Genomic DNA, 27285 nt, shown 5'->3' on the forward strand with positions numbered 1-27285 from the left:
GCTGAAAATTCAGCTTTGCCATCACAGAAATAAAGAAAATTTTACAATAGAAAACAGTTATTTTAAATTGTAATAATATTTCACAATTTCAATGTATTTTTGATCAAATGCATAAAACATTATAGAAAAATCTTACTGAACAGCAGCGCAGGTATATACAGTGCATATATATATACAGTGGCCTATACTGTTTTAGCTTGGCAGATAGTCTGAAAAAAAGCCTGTAATGCTCAAAAATGGAGCCTAATCAATGTTTATTTGTTTATATCATGCAATAAATGCCTATTATTACCACTGCAACCTTTTATTAGCGGTTCAGTGCATTGAAAGCCCATAATATTGAGGTAGTACAGTTGTGTGGGTCAGTACACAACTCGTCCCACTCGCATCATACAGTGGTGTCAGCATGCGGCATGTCTAATTTGTGTTGCTTGTGAAAGCAAAGCATAAATTTTGTTATCTCACACCCAAAGGGCCTCTTGGTGCCCCTACGGGCCCCTGCCATGTCTCAGCTCAGGCATTGCGGTGGGCTTTTTTGACTTTGGCTAGTGTACTGAAGGACTGTGGCGGGCTCCCTGGGGCCCAAAACCGATGTGTTTTGTTTTGCATGCGAGCCTTATATGCTTGTGAAAATCTGGCAGATAGACTGCGTTTTTATTTGTTGGGAGTAACAGTCAAAGACTTTATAATATCATGTATTAATGACTGAAAGTGCCATTGGTTTGAACAGACAAAACAGCAGAGGCACAGCACTAACACGACCAGCCTGTGTGCGGTGTGGACAGCAAGTGTTCACGTCCGTCCGATCGTTTGCTGAGTCAGGAGGCTCCCACTCGCGCTGCCGCTGGTCTTTCTTGTTTAACCCTATATTATTGTCTCATTGACCCATGAGCTTTGACGTTATGCTCAAGTGACGTCTGGTTACAGTGCTCACATCGTGCCATGCGTCCCGGGAAGCGCTGGATCCCTGTTTTCTGTGGAGTATGAACTTGTTTCTTCTAGCGCAGGATCCACTGGATCTTTTCTGCCTGGATGTGTGTGTTTACAGCCGGATCGTTGCGCACCTGACACTCTTTCACTTTTACAGCGCGTGTTTAATGAATGAACCGTTCGCTTTTTCATTCTGCTGACGGATTGTACCGTGTCCGACCTTCATTGCGGAAAAAAGCCGGAGACTGATGTGAAAACCCGCCGCTGAAGTACGTGCTCTACGAGCCTTGTTCCAGCGGACTGCTGTTGTGATCATGTAAGTATGCATATGATTCATGCTTTGCCATGACTGAAGCTCCGATAGCGCAAAATTGACAGTTATGCTACAGTACACTGAGGTAAATATTAATGCACTGTAACTGTTACTATGCATTGACATTTGCACGCATGCATAGGTTGCGTGTGCTATAACAACAGTTACTATGTATATAGAAAATGGTCGATAAATAGATTATAAAAATGTGCACTATATGAATATAATACATGCATATTAATGCACTATAACATGCAATAATTATATGAGCCATTTTGGGCTCATATGTTATTATTTGGCCCTGCTTATTTTACCAATCAAAATGCTCATAAAAAAAATAATTGTAATATTTTACCATAAAAATGTATTCTCATTAAATTGTTAATTTATACTTATCTTTTTTATCTTTAACATTATTTAACAGTACAACTACTGTGGTTTTATATATATATATATATATATATAGCCTATACATATATATATACACACACACCGTAAGGTTACTTACAGTTTTGCGAAAATTTTCCCGTTAAAATTAATTGCAAATTTTTGTTTATTTTAAGTTGTTAGATCCAGCTTTCTCTGTCATCTGTTTATAGGTAATTCATAGTTTTTACTTTCAAAAACCATACATTTACCAGTATTTTACTGTTCTTCACCGTATATGGTAAGCTGTGTAAGTAGCCTATGCTACAGTAAGAACCCGTTAATTGGTTAACTGTATGGAGCATTTTTAGAGTTACTTTAGAGTGTATGAGAGTAACTGAATGACTGTGTGAATAGGCTTTGTCTGCTTATAAAAAGACAAACGGTTGTATTATAATTTAAACCGCTGCAGGTCTATACACATAGTGGCGCTGGGTAGTGAGTGTCCTGGGGGCGTCGGTCCTGGGGATGAGACTGCCGGCCCGGGACAGATCCAGAGTGGTTTGTTGTGGAGTTACCTGGGCCACGGAGCTCGGGAATTGGATCCAAACTCTATGACGCCATCAAGACATCCCCTGAACCCTGCGTTTATAGAGTACCAGTCAAGAGTATTCGGGGATGTCAGAGTGATGGTGCGGGATTGTCCCAGCTGGGTGAGTAACAGAGTGAATGAGAGAGGGATGATGGGATTCAAAAGCAGGATTAGGGTTTCTGCAGACTCTGGGAAGGGAGTTGTTTTCACAATGATTGGAGGACTAAGAGGAATTTAGCTACAGCAGTGATATCCATAAGCTGATTGATGGAACAGATGCTGAGCTACTGAGATATGCCCTCTAAAACATCCCAGGTCGTTTCATCCTTCATTTTAATCGCAGGACCTTTTGGACAGTGACTGGGCGAGCGTGCGGAGCGTTCTGGAGCAGGCCGACATCGTGGTCATTAAGTACTCGGTCAACGACAAACTGGCCTTTCAGCAGGTTAGAAACGGCTATGCTCCAAGACTTCGCCCTCTTCTTCGACACTGGGGTCTTCCTGTGATTCTGGTAGCCATTGGGGCAAGACTAAATGGTGAGACGTGATTTGCTGTTTCTGTTTTGCATTTGTTTAGTGTTCATTTCATTTATATTTTCTATATTATGAAGTTCTAAAGAAAACTAAAAGATAGTCAGCCTTTGCAGTGCAGATGTGGAAGATAATGGACTTAATGGAAACAATTTAACTAAACTCTGGTTAAAAATTGCCATATGGTTTTGCTTATGGAATGTGAGCTTAAGTACTGTAAGCAGAGCAAATAATGTCAAGCAGTAATGATGGTATGCATTTAAGCCTAATTACTTAATGTCAATCAAAGTATTAGACACTTAAATTGACTTTTAAACATTCCTAAAATGACAAAATGCAACATTCAATTCATTTAAATGGATGAAACACTATGGTACTGTGATGTTGAACTGGTTATGCCTGCTACAGACTGTCCGATTTCGGCAATCCTATAAGATCATTACAAATCACACTGTACAGCGTGATCTAATAAACTTGGGTACGACATGCAAGTCACTAGACGTAGGTTGTAGCAGCAAAAACTGTGAGATGAGCATGCTAGATTTATGACACTCTCAGAAAATTATCGCAGGCTATCTTTGGTTGCAAGGCCAAGACAGTGGCCATCTTTGAACCTCTCTCGCTGTACGACCACCGTTTAGGAGCCACGACCACAGAAATCACCACAATTGGTCATCTTTCGTCTGGGACAGGCCAAAATCGTGCAAAATGTATCTACAAATGCAGCACAGCACCAAATGAGAAGCTTCTGACTTCAAAGAAAAGGAAAAAGTGTGATCGAGCTGAGATTTGGCACTCTTTTGATGTGCTGAGCACGGTTGCACCATGAGCGTTTGTTGAATATGCTCATAGCATAAACATTTATAGACTCAAGACTCAAAGCACTTAGACCACAGATTTGGCTCCATTCACTGTAGAAGTGGCGGCTCTCTGCTCACTGCATGACCTTTGAGATGTATAATTCAAGATGTGATTTCATCCAGCCACGACATTTATCCTGGAAGGATAATGGAGAAGGAACAAACATATTGCAAAAAGTTCCTGTAGCACAGGCTTTCTTAAACTGGGGTTCGCGAGTTGATGAAAAGCTAATAATTAATTAAGTAAAATTTAAACAAATAAAAATAAAAACACTTACTAAATATTTAGTTTACCTGCATGTCATGTGATTATTAACCAACATTTGAACCGTGAATTTACAGAAATTACTTCGAGTAAATGTTTTAGGTCAAAGGAGCTCAGCTGACAAAACTGCTGTAAAGTTTTGCTTGTCATAACTATATTTTTCATACTGTGAAGATAATGTGTGTTGCTTGCCCATGCAAAGCTCAGTTTGATGCTAGGGTGTTGTCAGGGTGTTGATATGCAATTGCTAGGATCATACGTTCGATCACTAGAAAAGCAACAAGCATTTGTGTATTACAAACAGTGCAGAATGAGTTATGCAGAAAGTTTAAAGGGATAGTTCACCCAAAAATTTAAGTTCTGTCATCATTTACTCACCGTCATGTCATTCTAAACCTGTATGACTTTTTTTCCTGTAGCTACATTTACATGCACCCAAATAATCAGATTGATAGCTCAATCAGATTGAAAAGCCAAATTTCAGACGATCCAATTAAACCCAATATGAATGAAATTTCTTGGAGTGGTGTAGACCTGAAATAATCGGATCAACGGGGAAACAATTAAGCATTTAAACACATGAATCTACAGTAACTATTTTCTTAATCGAATTCAAAAATAACTTGCATGCATGTGCAATACCGTGATGCCTATATTTACATTCGTTTTGTCAGACGAATGTTCATATTTATTTATATCTTATGTCTTACGAATTGGTCAGTGGATGAGACTATATTTACTAAATATTTGCTAAAAAGCCATTTCTCTTTTTAGTTATGTCTTCAAGGCAAAAATGACAATTAGCTCACAGCAGCAATGGTGATATTCTCGTGGTTCTAAACGTTGTGCACGCGCTGAAGTTTTGTTCTAAATCCATGTAAATTAATGCAAAAGTTGCTGCCTTAAATTTTTAAGTACAATCAACTTGGATGTTTAAGTCATTTCAACTTAAATTACATTAAACTGACTTAAAAGATGAGTTGAATCTTGTATAACTTATAATAATAATAATATAACAAGTTGACTTCAAATAAACTTATTTTGATGAGATAAAGCTATGTAAAAACATACTGTATGTTGTCATAACTTATTGATCATAATTTTTTTTACAGTGAATATGTGAATCAGATTGCAACATTTGGGTTCATAACAGAACTTTCAGAATTTGAAATCGGGTTGGATTTACAGTGCATGTAAACATACTATGTTTATACTATGGTAAAAATACAATGAAAGACAGTTGGGTCCCATGTTATTCAGAACCCAATGACTTTCAAAATATCTTCTTTTGAGTTCCACAATAAGAAATAAAGCCATGTAGGTTTGGAACGACATGAGTTGAGTGAATAATGTCAGAATTTACATTTTTGGGTGAACTATACCTTTAGGACTTAAACTTAGTGGTTTGTTTATTTCTAATATAAGCATGAGCAATAGTAATATTGATGCTAATGAATTCATGTCATGATAATCGTGCTGTATTTGCTTTTGCTCTGTACTGGAGAGACCCAAGGCAAAATGAGAGTGTAAACATGGTCAAAAACATGCTCACACATACTCGCACAGTACATCTTTTTCCATTTCTCTGAGGGGGGTTTATTAGCTACAGTGATTCATATCTCTTCCTGCCCGTGCCCTGTTCAAGTCTTTTTCTTCCACTCTTCAATTCTCACTCAATCTATCCCTCTCTCCATTTAGCTGTCTTTTCTTGCTATCATTTTACTGGCTCTTCTTTTCCCTGAGGCATTTACCCTACTGGCCGGCCAACTCCTCCTAACACACACACACACACACACACACACACACACACACACTCACTTTCACACACACACACTCATTTTGTTTTTATCCAGCTATCCTGCTCTCTCATTCTGTCACTGCCACTCTCTCTTCACCCGTCCCCACAAACACATGATGTTTAAATTTACGCTGGTATAAACTTGAACTGGCATGCATTGTTACGTAATAAAGACTCTGATTCCATCGCTCCATATGTCTGCCAGTTGACATGGCTCTGAATGTTATGTAGTCTCTGTCAGTACGAATCTAGATGTTTGCCTGCTTTATTTGGCCCCTTGCTCTACAAATGTCATTTGTGCTGTGCCTCAGTAATGCGTTTATATATGCATATATCACGTTTTTATTGTGTATCTTCCACAGATGAAGGCCCGCCGTGCACATGTCCTCTGTGTGCGTCCGACTGGAGCAGCTGTGTGCCCCACAGTGAAGGGCTCCAGCTGTCCAGGGACCTGGGGGCCACTTACCTGGAGCTGCCCTCTCTAAACAACTTTTTTGTGGGTCGTTACTTTGGCAGTGTGGTAAGTGTCTCTTTCTCTCTTAATCATTGTTAAAAAGTCTCATTAGTATGCAGAGGAACTACTTGAGGTTTAGTGGTTCCGGGCTAGTAACCATAAGGTTGGACGTTCAAACCTAGTAAGGGGTAATTTAAAAACTCCATGCCTGGGGTGAAACATAAAACCCATCCATCTCCACTAAGACCTTGAGGCCCGGTTGCTCCAGGGGGACTGTAATAAGCGTACTGTAAGTCATTTTGGATAAAGGCTTCTGCTAAATGACTAATTAGAATTTATGTTTTGGGAGCGTTTAAGGTTTCTTGTCTATCTATCACATGCAATAAGGAGGCAATCATTTTCTCATTCTTAAGCTTGTAAACCCAAGCAAAACATGTTTATAGAAATGTTCTTACAAAGGAAGTCTATGGGGCAAGACATTCCGGAACGAACCCTCAAAGGCACAATATGTACGATTTTTGGATTAAAATATCCAAAAACCACTAGAACAATGTTACATATTTTGTTGAATTGTGTACTTGCATTATCCCAAATGTTTCCAACAATGTTTAAATCCAGAGAAATCAGCAAATTAAACCAGTGTAATGGCCTTGTCATTGTGTCACCTGTCAATAACTTCAAATCTGCGTTACCCTCGGTTTCCATAATATATTATGTGTTTTATTACACAGGTGAGCAACTGTTTGGATACCTTTATCCACAGAAAAATAATCATTGTTATATAGCTCAACACTGTTAGTCTTATTGTTTGAATCTCTTGATTTCTTGATTTACCGCGAGTAACATGTTTGTACCATGACTCTGAGACAACACTATTTTGTCAAGCGGCTAACATACTGTAGCAAAATCAGAAAGAGCTTTAATTGTAGTAACAATAATACAGTATTTTTTTCTGACATACTACAATATATTTTAAAATTAACTGTATGCCGTTTATAAACACATCATCCAGCTTTTATTAATATGATATTCTAATATCAATCTAGCTTACTGCAATGTGCAACAAGTGTCTCACACAGCCACTGAGCGAATGCATAGAGAAACGTTATAACACAACTTTCAACACTCAAATGTGTTTTCAGGATGATTGTTTTGACCGGGTAAAACAGCGCTGCTTTACCTCACAATTTTAATTAGTCAAATAAAGTGACCTGAATACGGCTTTTTCATAATAATGTGAATTGTGGTGGTAATTGAGTCACAGATGCTATATTGAACATGTATGAAATCCGGATTTCTTTTATTGATGTTAACAGGGTTCCCACGGGTCCTTGAAATCCTTGAAAGTTTTTGAATCTGGAAAAAAAAAAAAAATTGGCCAAAAAAAGTTTTTCTGCATAGTTGTGTTTGACAAAAAAAAAACTGTAACAGTGTATCTTACAAGGTAACACGATGTAACCTTGCTCTCACTTGAAATGTGTCCCCACATTAAGTCCTTGAATTTGAGGATATTGGACCTGGAAAGTTCTTGAAAGGTCCTTGAATTTGAAGTTAACCAAGGTGTGGGAACCCTGTGTTAAAATGTCAGCAATATCTATTTACACTGCAAACTCCATGAACCACTTTTCAGAGAATTTATCTATCGCTAATCTATCACTTTTTTTGCACATAGTGTAAAAAAAAAGTATTTGTTGCTATTTAAACTTGGTGCAAACTGTATCTACGACTATTCATACTCAATGCACAAAGCATCTAACAAAAAACTGTCAAAATTAGTAACTTTAGAGTACTAATATTCCCCTTTTATGGGTAGATAAGGTACAAAGTTGTCCTTTTAAAGGAACACTCCACCGTTTTTTTAAATAGGGATTCACTTGTATTCACAACAAGTACAAATAGTGATGCAGATTAACACTAGGCGATTTCCTATGCAGATATTGACTTGGGACTATATTAGGGGGAAGCACAGGCGAAGCACTGCTACTTGGGCGCAGAGATATCACGCCCAAGTAGCAGTGCTTCGCCTGTGCTTCCCCTTAATATAGTCCTTAATATATAAGTCAATATCTGCCTAGGAAATCGCCTAGTGTTAATCTGCATCACTATTTGTACTTGTTGTGAATACGCAGGCCACAAGAAGTAATTAGGTGGGTTTTTATTATTTTTTATATCACTTTTACTCAGGACATGCTAGCTGGCAACAAAGGATTCCATTCATTATGCTAAGCTAAGCTAGAGCCGACCCTGTCAAACTAAAACAATGCATGCACTGAGACAAAAATGCATTTGCCCACCTATCTAAATGTAGGAAAGAAAGTGAATAAGCCCTATTTAAAAAAACGGTGGAGTGTTCCTTTAAGGGTACTGCCTCATCGACAAGCTGATGTACCCCTAAAGGTGAAATTTTGGCACAGTTTTTTAAATCTAAATAGCCACAAATATCCCATTATATTACTCTTTGTGTGATTGTGGTATGTTTAGATGTTATTTACATGACCTTTGAATCTTCACACAGCTGGAATACTTCATGATTCAGTGTCTGAAGCAGAAAGCCAAAGAACGGCCAGACAAACGGCGAGGTCACAGGCTCAACGAGCCCCGCCCCCCTCATTTGGACCAGCCAGGTTAGTGGCTGCTGAGATTTGTCCTCATTATTATGTACATTATGCGTCTAGACGTCGACCTTCCATTTTACTATAGGATATTTAGGCATCTTTCGACTTTTCTGTTTCCCTTCAAACCTGCATAATTTTGGCTAATCTCACTATTGACTACTTGCAATTAGCTGGACATTTTATCTTAATCTCTGCAAACCACTCGGGCAGCACACAGTACGCACAAAATGACAATATTCATCAGTAACTGAGCCAATGTACTCGTCTGCCATTTAGATAAAGGACTGTCTGCTGAAGGCTAGTAGCATTCTGCACGAGATGAGCATTGCTACCAGCACTGACACTTAGAAAGAGAAGCCAAGGCTTTCTGTAGTCTGCTGGTGTGGCTCCAGCACCACTTAGGCTCTTTTTATAGAGCACAGCACATAAAATATGAAGGGTATTGAATGCTGGGAAACCATTGGTGTGGCCTCAAATGAATGGTTATGGACGAGTGCATAAAAGTACAGCGGTAATATATAAAAAATGTGCCTATAATACAGACATTATAACTAAACAACATCTGTTTGTTGTACTTGTTCTGTTTCTTTTTAATGCCTGGTGTTAATGTGCCCTTCCCTCATTTGGGATTTGCTTTCACGTCACTTTTCCTGTCGCTCCCGTCTTATTACATTATCCCTTACTCATCCCGTCTTCTCTGCTTTGCTTGTCTCATCATTCTTTTTCTCCACCTTGTTTCCATCACACTAAAAAATTCCTTACCCGTCATCCTCCTCTGCTTAGCTCACCTTGTTTATCCCTCTCTTTCAACTATTCCTTTTATCTTAATCCCGCTCACAGCCTTTGTGCATCCAACAGTTCCCTACAGGAAACAATTATCACAAATTAGATCTTTTTAATATCTCAGTTGATTCTCCCAGACATCATTCAAATTAATCTGAACAGCTGTGAGCAATATTGAACACATGCAAGGATGCATACTTTGAAAATGCATTGGAACATACTATGATTTGGAATTTGAGAATATTATTTTGAATTCTGATTTGAATGTAAGCAAGTAGAATTAAAAAAAGAAAAACACATTTAACTATATTTTTCACTAGAAAGCTTGAATGTTGGAATAAAAAAGTGTACACTGGAAATAGTATGCGTCCGAGCATCTTTAGCATACTTATGTCAACAAACTATGATTTCTATAATACTATGATCTCTGACTATGAGATTAAATGGAGAGCAAATGGTCAGTTGGTCAGTTTACCTACTTTTTAGGGTTTTTTTTCTTGAGAAAAAGACCCCAGTAATCTGATAAATTACCGTTCAAAAGTTTTGAAGGAAAATAATACTTTTATTGACCAAGGATGCAATGATCAAAAGTGACAGGAAAGACATTTATAATGTTGCAAAAGATTTTTCAAATCAATGCTGTTATTTTGAACTTTCTATGAATCATGAAAAAGAATCATGAAAAAATGTAGCATGCTTTCCACAAAAATATTAAGTAGCACAACCGTTTTTGACATTGATAATAATTAGAAATGTTTCTTGAGCAGCAAATCAGCATATTAGAATGATTTCTGAAGGATCATGTGACACTGAAGACTGTGGTTTTAAAATGCATCTTATAATATTTTCATATTGTCATTTTAAATTGTAATGATATCTCACAGTATTAAAGATTTACTGTATTTTTGATCAAACAAATGCAGTCAAGACGCCAAAGTCTGTAATCAGAAGTCAGAGATTACCCTTTGAACGCATCTACTTACTGCACGTCAACAGCCGTCTCATTTGTATCTATTTTAAGGTATTAAAGGAGAAACATCTGCGATATGAAGTTAACATATGAATGAATCCGACCAACATTTAGTCGCCCGAGCTATGAAAGAGCAACATCTGTGCAATAAAGCTGTTCTATAATGTCTTCTAGCGCGTCTTCCCCCGGTGAGAGTGGAGGAGTCCAGCTTCTCTCAGGACCTGCAGTGGCTGCTCGAACGCGGCGTTCAGTTCGCAGACGTGGCGTTCTACGCTGGGGACGCTGGGAAGGAGCTGGGCTGGGCGCACGCGTCTGTTCTGTGTGCCATCAGCCCATACTTCAGACAGCTGTTGGTGGGACGGCAAGCCTGGGAAAGGCCCATCTCGCGCTGCACCTGTAGGGAAAGAGATGGCCCCCCCCACTCGCTTTTGTCCACCTGGGATGGAGGTGTTGATGATCTACCCAGAGCTGACGGGCACCCTCCAGGACACCTCTCACGGCTGGTTGTGAAGGACCCGCTGCTGTGTTTATGCCTGTGGGAGACGTTAATGTTTCTTTACAGAGGTGAGAGAGAACGTGCACTGCTTGCAATATTACGGCTGGTGTTGTTCAAGGCAACTGCTGTTAGATAAAGGTTACAATATATTGACGTTTAGACACTCAAAAAAAGGTTTAAGCCTTTTTGTCAAGATTTACACATTTTAATTAATTGTAAAATTACATCAAATTGAATTGAATAATTATTACATATTATTCATATTATGAATGAAGAGCAAAAAAAAAAAAAATAGAGCTTAATCTTAAAGACCCCCTGTGGTGAAAATCAAGTTTTTAATGTTGTTTATAATGTCTATGTGGTGTTTTTAATATGCTTTAAGACAAACCATGTGCAAATTCATGTCAACACCTTTGCTGAGTATTTTCTCCTTAAAACTGAAAGTGAAAAAAAGACAGTCGCTGGTGTTTCTCACGTCACAAACTACCTTGTAACCAATCACGTATATGCTGACGAGCTTTAGCATATCATTAACTGCTGTGTGAAGCAGGGGAGTCTCGAGAGAAGCCAGATTATCCCGGTATATTTTTCTGTTGATATGAAAACCGGGTACATTTAGCAATATAGAGGGTGAATTATGTATTGGATGTATATTACCATGTTATGATGACCTATATGCCTTTCTCCACTGACTTTCTGAGTTGTTTAAAGCATTTCTAAGGATGCTGATTTTCAGAAGGCAATGAGATGACTCTGAGATGGCGAACATGGTTCATGTAACTTTAGTAACACATTATTAGCTGTTTGATAACATAATTACTGTTATGTAGATACATAAAACGTGTTTCCATTCTGATACATCAAGCTTGTATGGGTGAGTGGAGGCGGGGCTCATTTGCATATTCATGAATTTACATGTACGAAATGAAGCAAGGGTGTAGTCACATTCAAGCTATTTTAAGGCATGATTTTTTTTTCACAGGAAAAAACATTTAAATGTGCCATTTTGGTGATCAAATATGAGATTTAAGGGATACAATTATTGACTACAAGGGGACTTCAATCATAAAAAAAAAAAATCCGCATAAGTCGCATAAAATACATTGTCCAATCCCTTGTTCCATTAAGATTTTTATTTATTTTTTTACTCATTTAAAATTCTTAATTCATAATATTAATAATATGTAGCCTAAGGATTATTTAATTCAATTTGATGTAATTTTGCTATTAGATGAAATGCGTAAATCTTGAACAAATTGAGTGTAGCTTTTCATATTCATAAGAAAATAAAACAGATTCTCAGTACTTTCTTTCTCAGTACTCAGCTGTTTCTGTTAGACGAAAATGAGATTAAATGGAGTGCAAATGGAGACCTTTGCACAATAATAAGTAATAATCAATATGAATGTGAATATTTGTTTTAATTTTCTAATTCCTAATTCTCCTGAGCTATGAAAAAAACACTAATAATATATATATATTTTTTTTATTAGAGAACCTATTCTCCTGAGCTATGAAAGAGCTCGTTTCCTCTGGGAACAGCTTTTATTGCTGGTGTGCTGGCGGCGTTTCTCTTTCCATGTTCAATCCTGTCACAACTGTAAATATGAAGCGAGATTAGCATTATTGAAGGAAACAGTTTGAAAATGCTTCCTCGGTTCTGCTGGTTTAGGCGATATAATTGAGTTACGGTTGGAATTTTCTCTCCCTTTCTCTGGCTTATCTCTTCAGCTCTGCAATTGTGTTTTCTTTTGTGTTTGAAAGAGATTGATATTTATAGGATTGTTTCAATATTAAAATGGCCATAGTTTGGAGGCTGTCTGTTTGTGTCCAAAGCCTGTTTGATTTATAGTTCTCTACACGTGCGTGTATGACGACAGTCCGCTCTATGAGACCCTGGAGGCTGATTATCATGGTTGGGAGGACAGAGAGATCTGTGTGTTTGTGTGTGTGCGCTTGTTTTTCTGCTTAAGTGTGTGTGTGTGACTGTACATGCAGATGAGGAAAATGAAAGAGAGAAACCAGAAGATGATCATAATTATGTATACTCAGCAAAAAAAGAAATCTTCTCACTTTTTAACTCACTTTTTTCCCAGCAAAATTCAACAGCTGAGAGCATGTCTATGGCATGTTACACATGTAATCTGGGATACTGGGCATCTTTCTCCTGGTGGTTTTCAGAGTCAGTGGAAAGGGCTCTAGTGTCCTAAATTATTGTAATTGTGACTTTAATTGTCTACAGTCTTAAAGACTGTTTCACTGGTGCATGTGCAATAATTGTTTATGGTTCATTGAACAAGCATGAAAAACATTGTTTAAACCCTTTCCAATAAAGATAAAGTTTATTTGGATTTTACATAATTATCTTTAATATACAGTATTGCGAAAAAAGGGATGTTTCTTTTCTTGCTGAGTTTATGTGCCTCTAGAATGTTTTGAGTTTATGGTTATGGTCAAAAATATGCCATATTTTATTCCAAAATCAAAAGAAAGAATTCAAAAATTATGTTTTGTTTAAAATTCGGACTTATTTTGGACCGTTAAGATTTGTTGCTTTGTGACATTATTTCCATGACAGTTAAGTTCATTTTCCTCCCAAATTCCCATTACAAACAAACTAATCAAAATAAATAAATGTTATATAACCCAACATTAAAAGAAATAATAAAAAATTGTTTTGTTTAAATAAAATGTTGACTGTTTTTGGAACATTAAGATTTTTACCATTGTGACAATATGTTTTTATGACAATTAAGCACATTTTCATCTCATTACCGTAATGCAAAAATAAAGCCTTTATTTTGCCCAAAATCAACAGAAAACTTTTTTTTTTTTTTTATGACAATTAAGTACATTTTCCTAATAAATTCTCCTCACCACAATGAAATAAGTAATTCTATACATTTTAAATTGTAAAAATGTATATTCCTGTCTTAATTTATTAAATTATATTTATGTAATTTACAGTACAAAATCGAATGACATACAACTCAATAGTGGAAATAACACAACAATTAAAAAATGAGGATTGCACTCAGTAATTTTTTGTTTATGCTGGCTGCTATATGGCAAATGTTTAATCTTCCTATATATATTTTTTTTATATAAATTTCCTATATATATATATATATATACACGTAAATATATGGTGTTTACTGTACATATAGCCTATATATATATATATTACTGGCACCTAGTGGTATAAATACAGCATCATGCAAAAGCAAATGTTTTCAGTTGCTGATGCTGTTGTAGAAATGTGCAGTCAGCCATGTTTAATTTATTCTGTGAGCTGAACTGTCTGAAAATAAGGAGGTTACCAAAATAAAGCAAGTAGGATTCAGCTGGTCATGTGATCTCAACATGGCTGCCTCCAAGAGGCGATGCACTCCACGTGTAAACAGCTTTTTTTAGGCCATCTCATGTCATTTTAAACAAGTACTGTTAATTTCGCTACGTTTAAAAAACTGAATGAGGGGGAAATCACTTTTAAATGTCATGAAAATAATGTCACAGAGCATTTTCCATATGCAAACTATATTTTTTTCTTTTGATTTTGGGCTGAAGTGTGTTCTGGACGTTTCTGAGGTGTGCTCTGGATGTTTTCGTGACATTCACCCAAATACACAATTGTGATTCTATGCTCGTATAAGGCCGCCACAAAAATGCATTCCTCATAAGCCTGGAATATTACCTCCTGTTCACCGTTCTTTGGAACCTCTGATGCAAAATGGAGGCTGGAAGGATGGATATGCATCTCAATCAGGAGGCTTTAACAGTTCAGGAAACAGGAATGGATATTATAGACTCATTTATCAGAGTGAAGCCATGCTCAGAAGGTGAGAAGGTGAAGCCCATACTGATGAGACCATCTCACCCCGCTGATATACCATGTGATTTTGCAGAGGCCGTTTTCATCCCTTGAGCCAAGGGCGGTCGTTACGTTAACAGAAATGATGCACAGAAGTTCAAAACCCGCTCAGTCTGTCTACGTGTCTAGACAGATTTACGAATAAGGCTGGGTTAATATTACCTGAGCTGTGATGGATGAAAATTTGTATGTGATAGAACCGTGGTCTTCACTATGAAATAACAGTTAATATAACAAGTTAAATATTGGTTTAATATTCTTAGCTGTCACCAAGAAGAAGAAAAAAACATCTTTCACAATTTAATTATTATGGAAAACAGCTGTATCACCTCTGCTGCTAGTATATCGAGACGAGAATGCTGAGAAAAGTGCTTGTTTTTAAAGTTGTAACTGAATTCACCAGCTCTGAGAGGTTGAGCTATTAGTGAAAGTCCAGCAGATCTGAACAGCCAGTGTAAAAGGTCAAGATTTACTCCACGGTCAGCCGGACAGCCAGTTAATGCACGTGCGAGCAGGATGCGTTCATGGGTCAGTGCGTGTTGGTGATGATGATGTGTCTTCTTCGCAGGAGCCTGGGAATGGGAATACCTGGAGGAAGCCATCGCTGAAAAACTGAAGAACCCTTTGGCCGTGGCCCAGCTGATGGACAGGATACGCTCATTCGTTGGGAGAGAAAAGGTATCACTCTGACAGACAGGAGGATGATTGGATCTATAGAACTGAGGCTGCATCCGAAATCACATACTCTCTTGAGTAGGTAATTATTTTAAATAAGTACTAACTTTGTAAGCGCTAAAAAAGTATGTTCTATGTAGTATGAATGCGTTTAGTATGAATGAAATCCGGACGTACTACATGTTGTCATTATCATGTGACCTACCAGTGTCAGTTAAAGGGATACTTCACCGATTAGCATTAAGCTTTGTATCAGTAGAAACCCGGTAGTATTTTCCGATGACGTGCTTCCCTCCCTCATGTCCCCCTGAGACGAGAGATTTCTGTATTGTGTGTCTGGAAAAAAAATGTAATTTTGCGTCATCGGAGGCTTTTTTGGCCAGAGGCTAGAGACTACAGACTACAGCCAGTAGTAGGAGCTCGTTCCGCATGTTTTCAATCCGCCCATAGGGGGATCTCACGATAAAACGGCGTCTTTTCAGTTTCGAGTCAACTAGTGGCCTAGTTGTATCATTTCTTCCGATACTGCCCTCTGTAACCGGTAGGCGTGGCTTGGGAGTGGCCTCGTAGGGCAGCGAAGCAAGTGCATTCTGGGAGTTGTTGTCTTTCATCCACATGAGCCAAAAATACATTTTCTGGCTTTTCTCAGTTTAGAAGGCACCAACTTCTAAAATAATTTCACATTTCTACTACATAAATTAGCCAATTTAAATACACATTCATCTTTCCAGCGGTGAAATATCCCTTTAAGTCGCTTCACTGGCATTTACAAATTCTCTCGCGAAAAAAAAACCAAAATAAAAAAATCCTCTCCCGTGGCCTCATGGGATAGTATTGGATGTGAAGTGTCCATTGGATGTGCACTTCAGAATCTCGCCGGAAGTAGTTGGTCATCCGTATACTTTTTATCCGGGTACTGTGAATTTGGATTATTATTTTTTTTGGTCACTTACTGTTTTTCGCCTACTATATAGAAGGGAAGTATATAATTTCGGATGCAGTCTGAGTTTTTGTTTCGCTGGCTGATACAAGACTCAAAACTTTATACTGACACCTTTTGGTGTGGTTGCAGCACTGAGTTTCTACCAATGCCAGAAATTGCCTGTTCTGGGATTTTATTATTATTTATTTATTTATTATTCACCTATGAATTTATTCTGTAACCAAAAGTGTCCAAAAATAAGTGTGTTACTGAGATAAATTAGCATTTGTTAGTCTAAGTTAATACATTATAAATAATAATTATATTAAAATATAATTTATATTATTAGAGGTGGCTGATATGACCAAATCAACTGTAAATACAATACACTGGATAGTTGTCATTGCATGAATTAATTAAATATACATTTATTCTTTTTTTGAAGGTACTGAAGTTATTCAGTCAAGATCAATGTGTAATTTCCTTTTTCTTGAGTTGTTTGATTAACATTACATTTCTAATTTATTTTTGTTAATGTGTTTTATATATACATCCATAAAAAGAATCTTTACTAACAATATGAAACTTGATTATCACTTTTTATCAATTGAACACATCTTTGATGAATAAAAGTATTAATTTCTTTAAAAAAAACCAAACTTGTGAATGGTAAGTGTATATTGTTACAAAAGAAAGCAGCATAACTGTTTCCAAAAGTAATAATAAATCAGCGTATTAGAATGATTTCTGAAGGATCATGTGACACTGAAGACTGGAATAATAATGCTGAAAATTCAGCTTTGATCACAGGAATAAATTATATTTTAAAGTATATTCAAATAGAAGACCCTTATTTTAAATTGTAATAATATTTCACAATATTACTGTTTTTTGTTTGTTTGTTTTTATCAAATAATTGCAGGCTTGATGAGCATAAGAGACTTCTTTCAAAAACATTAAAAATAGTAATGTTTCCAAACTTTTGACCAGTACTACTGCAGGTATGATTTTTTTATTTATTATTATCTTCATTGCTACTTCTAGCACATTTACGGCATTTGTATAAAATCTACAATTACAAATGCCGTAAATGTAATAGTAGGAAGATTATTTATTTATTATAACAGTTTCCATTTTTTTAAATATCACACCTGCAGTTGGTGTTACTACAGTCAATCCAGTGTGAATTTTTCCAAGGATTTGCATGGCTAACCTGGTTTCTCAATTATAAATGTTCAAGGTAGTACCAGTATTCATCGCCTCAAATTGTGCACTGCAGTGTTGATTCGTTTTGGTTGCAGGCCCCCAGGGACACACCCACATCCCGCTCTCAACAAGGTCCTTTGACACTGGGAAGCCTCTTCAATTCCCCTTTGTACTCTGATGTCATCTTCATGGTCCAAGGCAAGAGTCAATGCTATGTGCATGGACATGTTAACACACCATTATAATTTTTGTGCTATTTATACACAATAGTAGTTATTAATATTTTGAATTGGCTTTTATATTTTTATTTTAGTTTTAGTAATTTTAGTACTTTTTATTAATTTATTTTAGTTAGTTGCTAAGGCAACATTTCTAATTATTTTTAATAGTTTGTTTTAGTTAACAAAAACAACCCTGTAACACACACACAATGGCACATTGATTCTGAGTTTAAAGTGGTACTGTAAATACAAGAGAAGGGCTTGTGTGTGTGTCAGAGCTCCTCTGTAATGTTGTGCGTGTGTTTTTAGGAAGCGTGCTGCCAGCGCACAGAGCCGTGCTTGTGGCCCGCTGCGATGTTATGGCTGCCATGTTTAGTGGGAAGTACGCTGAGGCACGAAGTCGCGTGGTGCCAATCCACGGAGTTTCGTCTGATACCTTCCTAGCTTTCCTGGAGTACCTCTACACTGACACCTGCTGTCCAGGTAAGGATGTGCTTTTCAAGACTTGTAAAAGGGATAACAATGCAAATAGACCTTATTCAGAGCGGCGCCATGTGACAGGTATGAAAACGAGGCTGTAAGGGAAAGGCTTGCCGTGTTTTCAATGGCATCCGCTGTAAAAAGCTCCTAGATCATTTATAATTTTCCACAGATTATATTGTTGGGAGTTTTTTGTCTACTGAAATTTCTTGGAAATTTGCTGTGTTTTGTCAGCTGAACAATCCAAAAACACATTAAATAACAGTACAAGCCACTGAAGGGGTGTCTATCCCTCACAGCCTTACTTTCATTCTTACTTTTCAAGATGGCGCTGCTGTGAAGAAGGTCTGTTGTCATCATTTACTCACCCTCATGCCCTTCCAAACCTAAATGACTTTCTTTCTTCTGTTAAACACTAAAGATCTTTTGAAGAATGTTTCTGCTTTTGTACATACAATGAAAGTCATTGGAGTCCAAAACAATACTGGGCTCCATTGACTTTCATTGTATGACAAAAAACAACCACCAAAAAAACGTGAAACATTTTTCAAAATATCTTCATTTTGTTTGGAACAACATGAAGGATGAGTAAAGGATGACAGAGATTTCATTTTGGGGTGAACTGTACCTCTAAATGCTCTTATCGAATAGATTGTTCAGGTCCTGGATTCTGATTGGTCAATAAAGTGTTTCAACTGTGCTCGAATACACTATGCGATTCAGAAGACTTAATCTTGGACCAATGTCTGAGTATCAAATGATACATTAGAGGACAAATGAACACTTTTTTTGACCAAAAATCCTGGAATTTTCATTAATAATTTTGCTTCATAAAATAATGCTATTTAAAACGTACAGTAATGCTTAAAAGTTTGGGCCTGGAAAGATAAAAATAATAATAATTTCTACAATTGTGCTTCTAAAAAGGATGGTTCGGAGTAATTTCAACCTAGGGACCTTTGCACCATGACCTCGAGCCAAACACCCCACCCAGAAGCTTTTTTTCCCTTGGTCGAACATTATTAAAGTTAGAGCTTATTTAGAGATATCAGCCGAATGGCTTAGTGCAGGCGCTAATGGATCCAAGGATGTATCTCATAAATTACCCCACTAATAATGCCCGGAATGGTACCAAACTTCTACTGTAGTACAAATAGGTTCTGTACTCATAAAACGAGGCATTGGAAAGTTTCTAAGTACATCAGGAGTACATCTTTCCTGATGGCTAATGCTACCGCTAACCCTGACGTCGAGGTCACTACCGTGATATGGGAAAAGCCCGTAAAAGTCCTGGCAGAAAGCGATGCATAAGGATGTAGTGTAACGACAAATTATTATTTTTTCCGAAGTGTTGACAACTTAGTGTTAACTAATAATTGTTGCAAACTGGTACTACCAACAAAATATTAGTGCATTCCTGGAACTGGGCGTCGTTACACTACATCCTTATGCATCGCTTTCTGCCAGGACTTTTACAGGCTTTTCCCAAATCACAGAAGTGACCTCGACGTCCGAGTTAGCGGTAGCATTAGCCATCAGACAAGTGTTGTACTTACAAACTTTCCAATGCCTCGTTTTATGAGTACAGAGCCTATTTGTACTACTGTAGAAGTTTGCTACCATTCCGGGCATTATTAGTGGGGTAATTTACGAGATACAACTTTGGATCCATTAGCGCCTGCACTAAGCCATTCGGATTTAAAAAATCATACTTACTCCAAACTTTTGAATGCTACTGTATGGTTCTTAATATTTGTATTATTAAGTAATAAAATATGAAATGTTATGAAGTGTGAATGAAGAGGCCTAACAATGGCCTTTTATATTCACTGTATAGTGCAACATAATCCAGATGTTTCAATCATAATGACATGTAGAGATTCAGGTCATATTTGTTTTTTTAAACAATGGTTTAAAATGTCAGATTGCTTTACTCATTCTGTCTGTCAGTGTGTGATGGATGCTTTGCTGCTTATATCAAAGACATTAAACAACGCTTGAGAAAAAAAGATGCAAACAAAAACTGAGCTTGATTGACAGTGGGTGAATATGAGCCGAGGTTGATGGATGGATGGTGGTGTGTGCGTTGTGTGTTCAGCCAGTGTGTTGCAGGCCATGGCCGTGCTCGTGTGCGCAGAGATGTACCAGGTGAAACGACTACAGCACCTGTGTGAGGTATGCGTCTGCGCGTATCTTCAGAACATGCCCAGTCGAGAGCTGGCATCTACGGGCATCAGCGTGATTCGCTTACTGAAGAAAGCAAAGGTGGGTCAAAGGGGTGTGTTTGATTACCTTTTAAAGGTGCTTTTTAAGAGTGCTTTGGATCCGTAATATCACTATAAAAGTGCAACTATGTATGAATACTGGGATGTTATAAAGGCCACGTTCACACAGCAGCAGAATACAGTCGTCAGTGCTGCATTCACAGTATTTGAGTCCTTAATACGTACACAGTTATTTACGGTAGGCTATAGCGACAACCGCATTCTATAACCAAACTCACACAAGTACATTTCCAGGACTCACAACCGCATTCTTGGAAAATACCCGCGCTGTGTGAACGGAAGCACACTGGACAACTAGCGGTCTGTCACGTCATACAGTGCGAGAGAGCTGCTCTGGGCTGCGCAGATGTGTGTCAGTCATGTGATGTTGGTTTGGATGTGTGGTTTTGCTTTCGGTAACTTACAGCGATGGGAGATGTGAGGGTTTTAGATCCAGTCAACAGAGCTTCTCCCGTCAGTTTTGTGTTTTATGCGCGACTCAAATGCTCCACTCTCCACCAGATACGTGGTTGACACTCATGTTCTCCTCGTTTCCTGTTTACATTTGGGGTGTTTGGGGTGAGAGCGACCTAAAAAAAAATGTACAGGGATTTTTTTGAATATACAAATGATGTTTTCTTCTCATCTTTATGTTTGTGCTGTGTTTTAGGGGGTATGAATGACTTTTTAACCTATTTACTGCACAACTCCTCAACTTAAACCATTAGCATGCATATGAAAAATCACATATTTATGAAAAAAAAAAAACACACTATAATGATCAAAATTAAATATGTGTTGTTTCTGGATATTTATCTAGGTGTTAGATGCAGAATTCTGCCTTCTGCTGGTTAGAGAAAAATCTGTAGGAAACAGTTTTAGAAAAAAGTGTAATAACCATATACATCCAGCAGAGGCCCATTAGAGATCCATTAATTTTTCTGGATGTGGCCAACTGCTCCTATAACAGCTGTTGTATGCAGTGCATAGGGGCGCCGGACGGGAGGGGGCGCCATTGTGGCAAAATAATTCTTTTAAAATCTCCTATAATAAAACTTTATAAATAATCCAAAATTGTTTGTTAAAAATTATGAAAGGAAACGTTTTTATTTAACTTTTGTTTAGCATTTTGACTGATTATTTTATTATATAAATATCAACCCCTCAACTTGCGACTACTTTATACACTCACCTAAAGGATTATTAGGAACACCATACTAATACTGTGTTTGACCCCCTTTCGCCTTCAGAACTGCCTTAATTCTACGTGGCATTGATTCAACAAGGTACTGAAAGCATTCTTTAGAAATGTTGGCCCATATTGATAGGATAGCATCTTGCAGTTGATGGAGATTTGTGGGATGCACATCCAGGGCACGAAGCTCCCGTTCCACCACATCCCAAAGATGCTCTATTGGGTTGAGATCTGGTGACTGTGGGGGCCATTTTAGTACAGTGAACTCATTGTCATGTTCAAGAAACCAATTTGAAATGATTCGAGCTTTGTGACATGGTGCATTATCCTGCTGGAAGTAGCCATCAGAGGATGGGTACATGGTGGTCATAAAGGGATGGACATGGTCAGAAACAATGCTCAGGTAGGCCGTGGCATTTAAACGATGCCCAACTGGCACTAAGGGGCCTAAAGTGTGCCAAGAAAACATCCCCCACACCATTACACCACCACCACCAGCCTGCACAGTGGTAACAAGGCATGATGGATCCATGTTCTCATTCTGTTTACGCCAAATTCTGACTCTACCATCTGAATGTCTCAACAGAAATCGAGACTTATCAGACCAGGCAACATTTTTCCAGTCTTCAACTGTCCAATTTTGGTGAGCTCGTGCAAATTGTAGCCTCTTTTTCCTATTTGGGTCTTCTGCTGTTGTAGCCCATCCGCCTCAAGGTTGTGCGTGTTTGTGGCTTCACAAATGCTTTGCTGCATACCTCGGTAGTAACGAGTGGTTATTTCAGTCAAAGTTGCTCTTCTATCAGCTTGAATCAGTCGGCCCATTCTCCTCTGACCTCTAGCATCAACAAGGCATTTTCGCCCACAGGACTGCCGTTTTTACCTTTTCACACCATTCTTTGTAACCCTAGAAATGGTTGTGCGTGAAAATCCCAGTAACTGAGCAGATTGTGAAATACTCAGACCGGCCCGTCTGGCACCAACAACCATGCCACGCTCAAAATTGCTTAAATCACCTTTCTTTCCCATTCTGACATTCAGTTTGGAGTTCAGGAGATTGTCTTGACCAGGACCACACCCCTACATGCATTGACGCAACTGCCATGTGATTGGTTGATTAGATAATTGCATTAATGAGAAATTGAACAGGTGTTCCTAATAATCCTTTAGGTGAGTGTGTAACGTTTCTTATCAGCGCAGTATTTTGTTACAGAATGATTATGATTCAGCGTTTTGAACGAATCGTTTGAACGAATGACTCAGTTATTAAGGCGGCCACTTGCCGCCACCTACTGGCGGTTTAGTTTCATGTTTAAAAGTATAATTGAATTTTTTCTTGTATATTTAAACATTTATTTAAAACATTAATCTCATAACATTAGGCTATTTATTGCCGTTACAATTTTGCAGTGTATAGGCTAAATTATTTAAATTGATTGGTAACAGCCCCGTTCTATTATTATAACTGAATTTATTGATCAAATGTAAGAATTTGACATGAAAGATGATGCAAACATTTAATAAGGTAAAAATAAAAATCAGCGCCTTTATAAAGGGTAAATAACGCCCTGGGGTAAATATAACAAATATGCAGATTTAAGTATGTAAAAGTTGATAGAACGCTGATGAGAATATTGCTTCAGAATACATTATATGTATACCCAAAAAATCATCCCGGAATAAAATACTGTTATTTTACATTTGATTATTCAATATCTGTGCGTGAATACTGTGAGACCTACCTAAAAATCTTAAAGCTGTGTTTATTTAATTGGTTTCATTTAATCTGTTTCATCTTTGTTCTATTAGATTTGTTCTGGCCATTGCTTGAAATTAAATTTATTTGTTCTTTTTTACTTTTTTGTTAAGTTTTTTTGTTCTTTTTTTATAGTTGACTATAATAAAGTCTTTGGTTATAGTAGTTTTGCTGTGGTATCGAAAATGTCACTGGTAGGCCTATCCAAAAATGTTTTGCTTATTTATTTGAATAAAAGGTTTCAACTTCCAAAAATGCCATTGTTGTGTTAAAGCACATTACAAAACGCTTAAAAAACGTTCCTTTTTAGTTGGTGTCATGTAAACGGCCCCTACTAGTTATATTTTATTTCAGAATTTGTTAAGTACTGAAAATTACTTTTAAATATTTGTAGTCAAGTATGTAAACTACACATTTTATCACCTGTATTAGGTCATTTGGTTTTGCTTACAAATTTGCTAAAAAATTCTATTTTTATGGTAGTTTGCTATTTGAAAAATACCTTCTGTGATACTTCCAACTTGTTTGTTAGTTAACATTCTATGTGATCTTTTGTCACTCTCTGTCATCACAGTGTCACAACGCTGAGCAACTATATGTCTGGCTCCTCCATTTCATCGCTAATAACTACCTGATCTTCAGCCACAAGCCTGACTTCCTGGAGCTATCAGGTGAGCCGTCCGCTTGACCGCCTGGAATGGATGTTTAAGCGCATTAGAATTCAAGCACACACAATTATCTCTGACTGCTACAAAAACCAGTTACCAGCGTCCCGAGAGCGCTCCGAACAGCTGCTGCTGCAGACAAGCCCATGCAAATCACGACCGGCTTCTGTCAACAGCTTTATTATGAAACACTAAGAGCATTTGTAAGGTCACTTTTGAAACAAATGAATCATTTTCACACCCTATTAGTACATCTTGCCCTTCCACGTGCACTTGGCAAATAAATAAAACGGTCACCTCACGAATGGTGTATAGATTTGTGAGTCAATGAATACAACAAGCAAGCAGTGACAGGAAAAGTTTTATTTTCATCATTCTCCCTTTGGAGTTTTAAAGCAACCTTATAATTTCTTCATGCATTATCTAATGAGAAACACATATAGACATTATAGAGACAATTACATTTTCAGCCTATATTTCAATTGAAGTGCGAGATAGAGAAATCTGGTGGACGGATTAGATGCTTTTTCAAGGGGTGGGTGGCAGCCAGGAGGTGTTGTCGCAATACTTTCTTAGTCCCGATGATGCGTTTTTTTTGGCAGATGAGGAGCGCGAGCAGGTGGAACGTCTGCGCTGGCCCTCCAGAGGTTACCTGCAGGAGCTCAGCGAGTACCAGCAACGCAGGCGGCAGATCCGGAAGTCTCGCTGCAGCATCATGTGACCCCTTCTTGACGCCCTACGGACCGGAAGGGAGGGCGAAAAACAGAGGATGCAAGATTCATTTACATGCAGGATAAAAGAGACCTATGTTTGACCTCTGGTGGATTCTGATATACTGTATTTACACGTGAACTTTGACCACTGAGCCTGTGATATAAAGCGGACAGCTGTGAACTCTCACTGGATTTGAGTGGATCCTGTGTGACGATGTCTTATAGAGCCCTTCTATGTGGACACTGTATCTTCTGTACAAACGATTACACCTGATTGGTGCAATAAACTTCCTCTGCGATGGATTAAACCCCAAAGTATTAAACAGGGTAGAGTCAACCTTATACTCTTTCCAGAGATTGATATTTCACTCTCATGGTCAGCCATGTTTTGTCATGGTGAGATTTCTTTCTTTATGAATTCAGTGGTTACTCCGGCAATATGACTTGAATAAACTTCAAATATTTATCCCCCCCCCCCATGAGATTGATTTGAATTTGATGCAACTATTTTTGTAACATGTACATCTGAGATTTTTATTTCAACTAATAACATACGAAGTACGCATCCAGCATGTGGATCGTCTGTTAGTGCAGTTGGTGTGGTCAACGTAGAGCCGATTCTGGCTGTCTTTAGTCTAGTCCAGTTTTGTTGACCATCATCTCATGATGAATAAAGACATTTTAGAAGGATGTGTGTTCGTTCTGAGAGTCTGTGACTTAAATCTAAACCTGTGGTTCTCAACGGATGGGTTGCGATCCAAAAATGGGTTTATAGGTCTGGGTTTATAAATCAAAACAGATTTATAGGTCTGTTCTGATATGGTTGGTGATGATGGGAAAAACAATGCTACTGTAGATAAAAGCTGTTATATTAAAAATATGAATAGCCTAATATATAATCTCAATGATATTAAAATAACACTGGAGCCAGACTGCATTTAAATTAGAGGACAAATATGTTTTTTTTTTTTGACTATGATATGTTTTGTGATATGAAATTACTTGATGCTGAGAGAAAAGGCAGTTTTTGAAAACATTTTGTGTACAATACACAATTTTGGCACTGTGGCCACTTCAGATCCCAATGTAAAATGTGGGCCCTGAAGCAAAACCAATAACCACTTGTGTAATTATGCTGTATATTATTTACAATATTTCATAAAGAAGGACTGTGAAGTATACCCTCACTGCAGAGATCCGATAGCTTGCAACATGCCTTTCAGTTCTCCAGAACGGTCAAGACTTTCGACATCACTTCCTCCTCCAATACACTTCTCCCCTATGAAGACTCGAGGAACCTACACATTGTACATGAAAAAAAAAAAAAGCCTACGTCTACATAAACATAATAAATGACAATGGAAATTAATCAAACATAAATACTCATAAAGCATTTGTAAGTTGAAATAAATACGCTATATGTATTAAATATTTAATATCTGCAATGATCATGATTCATGGCCACGTGTGCAGGTCATGCTCTTTGGTGACTCAGCTAAAAATTCGCTAATTAAACTTTTTTTTTTTTTTTTTTAAAGTTATTTAAAAAGTCGCACATTACACTTTTTAGTCAATGTAATACGGTCTTATAATAACATTGTAAAAGTACTCACGGTGCGCCCGCCCGTGATCTGTTGCAGATAGTCTTGTATGCTGCCCATGTCATCGCGTCCGCTGATATCGATCAACTCCAAATGTCCGCCTTTGAATTTATACTTTGACAAAACATCCTTCGCGAGTACGCAGTAAGGACAGGACGGCTTCAAAAACACAACTACTTTGTCACCCTTAATTTGCGCTCTAACAAATTCTGCCATTGTGCTTTACGTAACTAGCACTGCTTTTCATCACGGGAGTCAGCCCTAGTGAAACAGAAATGATTCTTCCTTTGTTTACACCCTTAAAGGGTAGGGCGGGATTTAAGTTAACCACTCCTTGATACAATAAAAATAAAAATAGACAATTTGTTGGAGGGTTTGTTAAAAGAATCCGGGTTCTGGAACGAATCCTGTAGAAAACGAATAGTTTTATTTCACTTTTGTTCACGGATGTCTCTTTTTGAACTGTGTGACGCATTCCTGATTTCACTTCACAGACTTATATGGCCCGAATCAAAGGATTCGACTGTGGACTGTGTTAGAGTATTTAATCGGTTGGGTATATGTAAGGAATAATTGACGACGGGACTATTCCACTTTTTTTGTGGGGGAATATATTTATTTATTATTCAGATTGCAAAGTTGGAAAGAAAATATATGTATAGGAACATTTGAGCTGATTCAAGATGATTCATGTTAACGCAGAGAAGATTCATTATTTTAATTAAGACAGCCATAAAACATAAGGTT

The 27285-nt window shown here is 37.6% G+C and overlaps 2 protein-coding genes across 2 annotated transcripts; one reads left to right on the top strand and one right to left on the bottom strand.

Annotated features, from left to right (window-relative positions):
- Nucleotides 1–746: 746 nt before the first annotated feature.
- rhobtb3 (Rho related BTB domain containing 3) lies at nt 747–24945 on the top strand (the record flags this gene model as incomplete). The annotated part of the gene is made up of 12 exons (XM_084387379.1): nt 747–1246; nt 2082–2322; nt 2545–2737; nt 6017–6174; nt 8624–8732; nt 10651–11040; nt 15412–15521; nt 17742–17844; nt 18177–18350; nt 20446–20612; nt 24134–24230; nt 24827–24945. Coding segments are annotated over exons 1-12 (1863 nt in total). The 5' UTR covers nt 747–1244.
- On the bottom strand, nt 24738–26841 carry glrx (glutaredoxin (thioltransferase)). Its single transcript, XM_084387380.1, has 3 exons — nt 26551–26841; nt 26120–26235; nt 24738–24960 (listed from the first exon to the last, which is right to left on the bottom strand). The coding sequence occupies exons 1-2, from the start codon at nt 26752–26754 to the stop codon at nt 26122–26124; spliced, it is 318 nt and encodes a 105-aa protein (XP_084243506.1). The 5' UTR covers nt 26755–26841; the 3' UTR covers nt 24738–24960; nt 26120–26121.
- Between the last annotated feature and the right edge of the window lie 444 nt (nt 26842–27285).

The sequence above is a fragment of the Rutilus rutilus genome (genome assembly GCF_951802725.1).
Source record: "Rutilus rutilus genome assembly, chromosome: 18".
NCBI lineage: Eukaryota > Metazoa > Chordata > Actinopteri > Cypriniformes > Leuciscidae > Rutilus > Rutilus rutilus.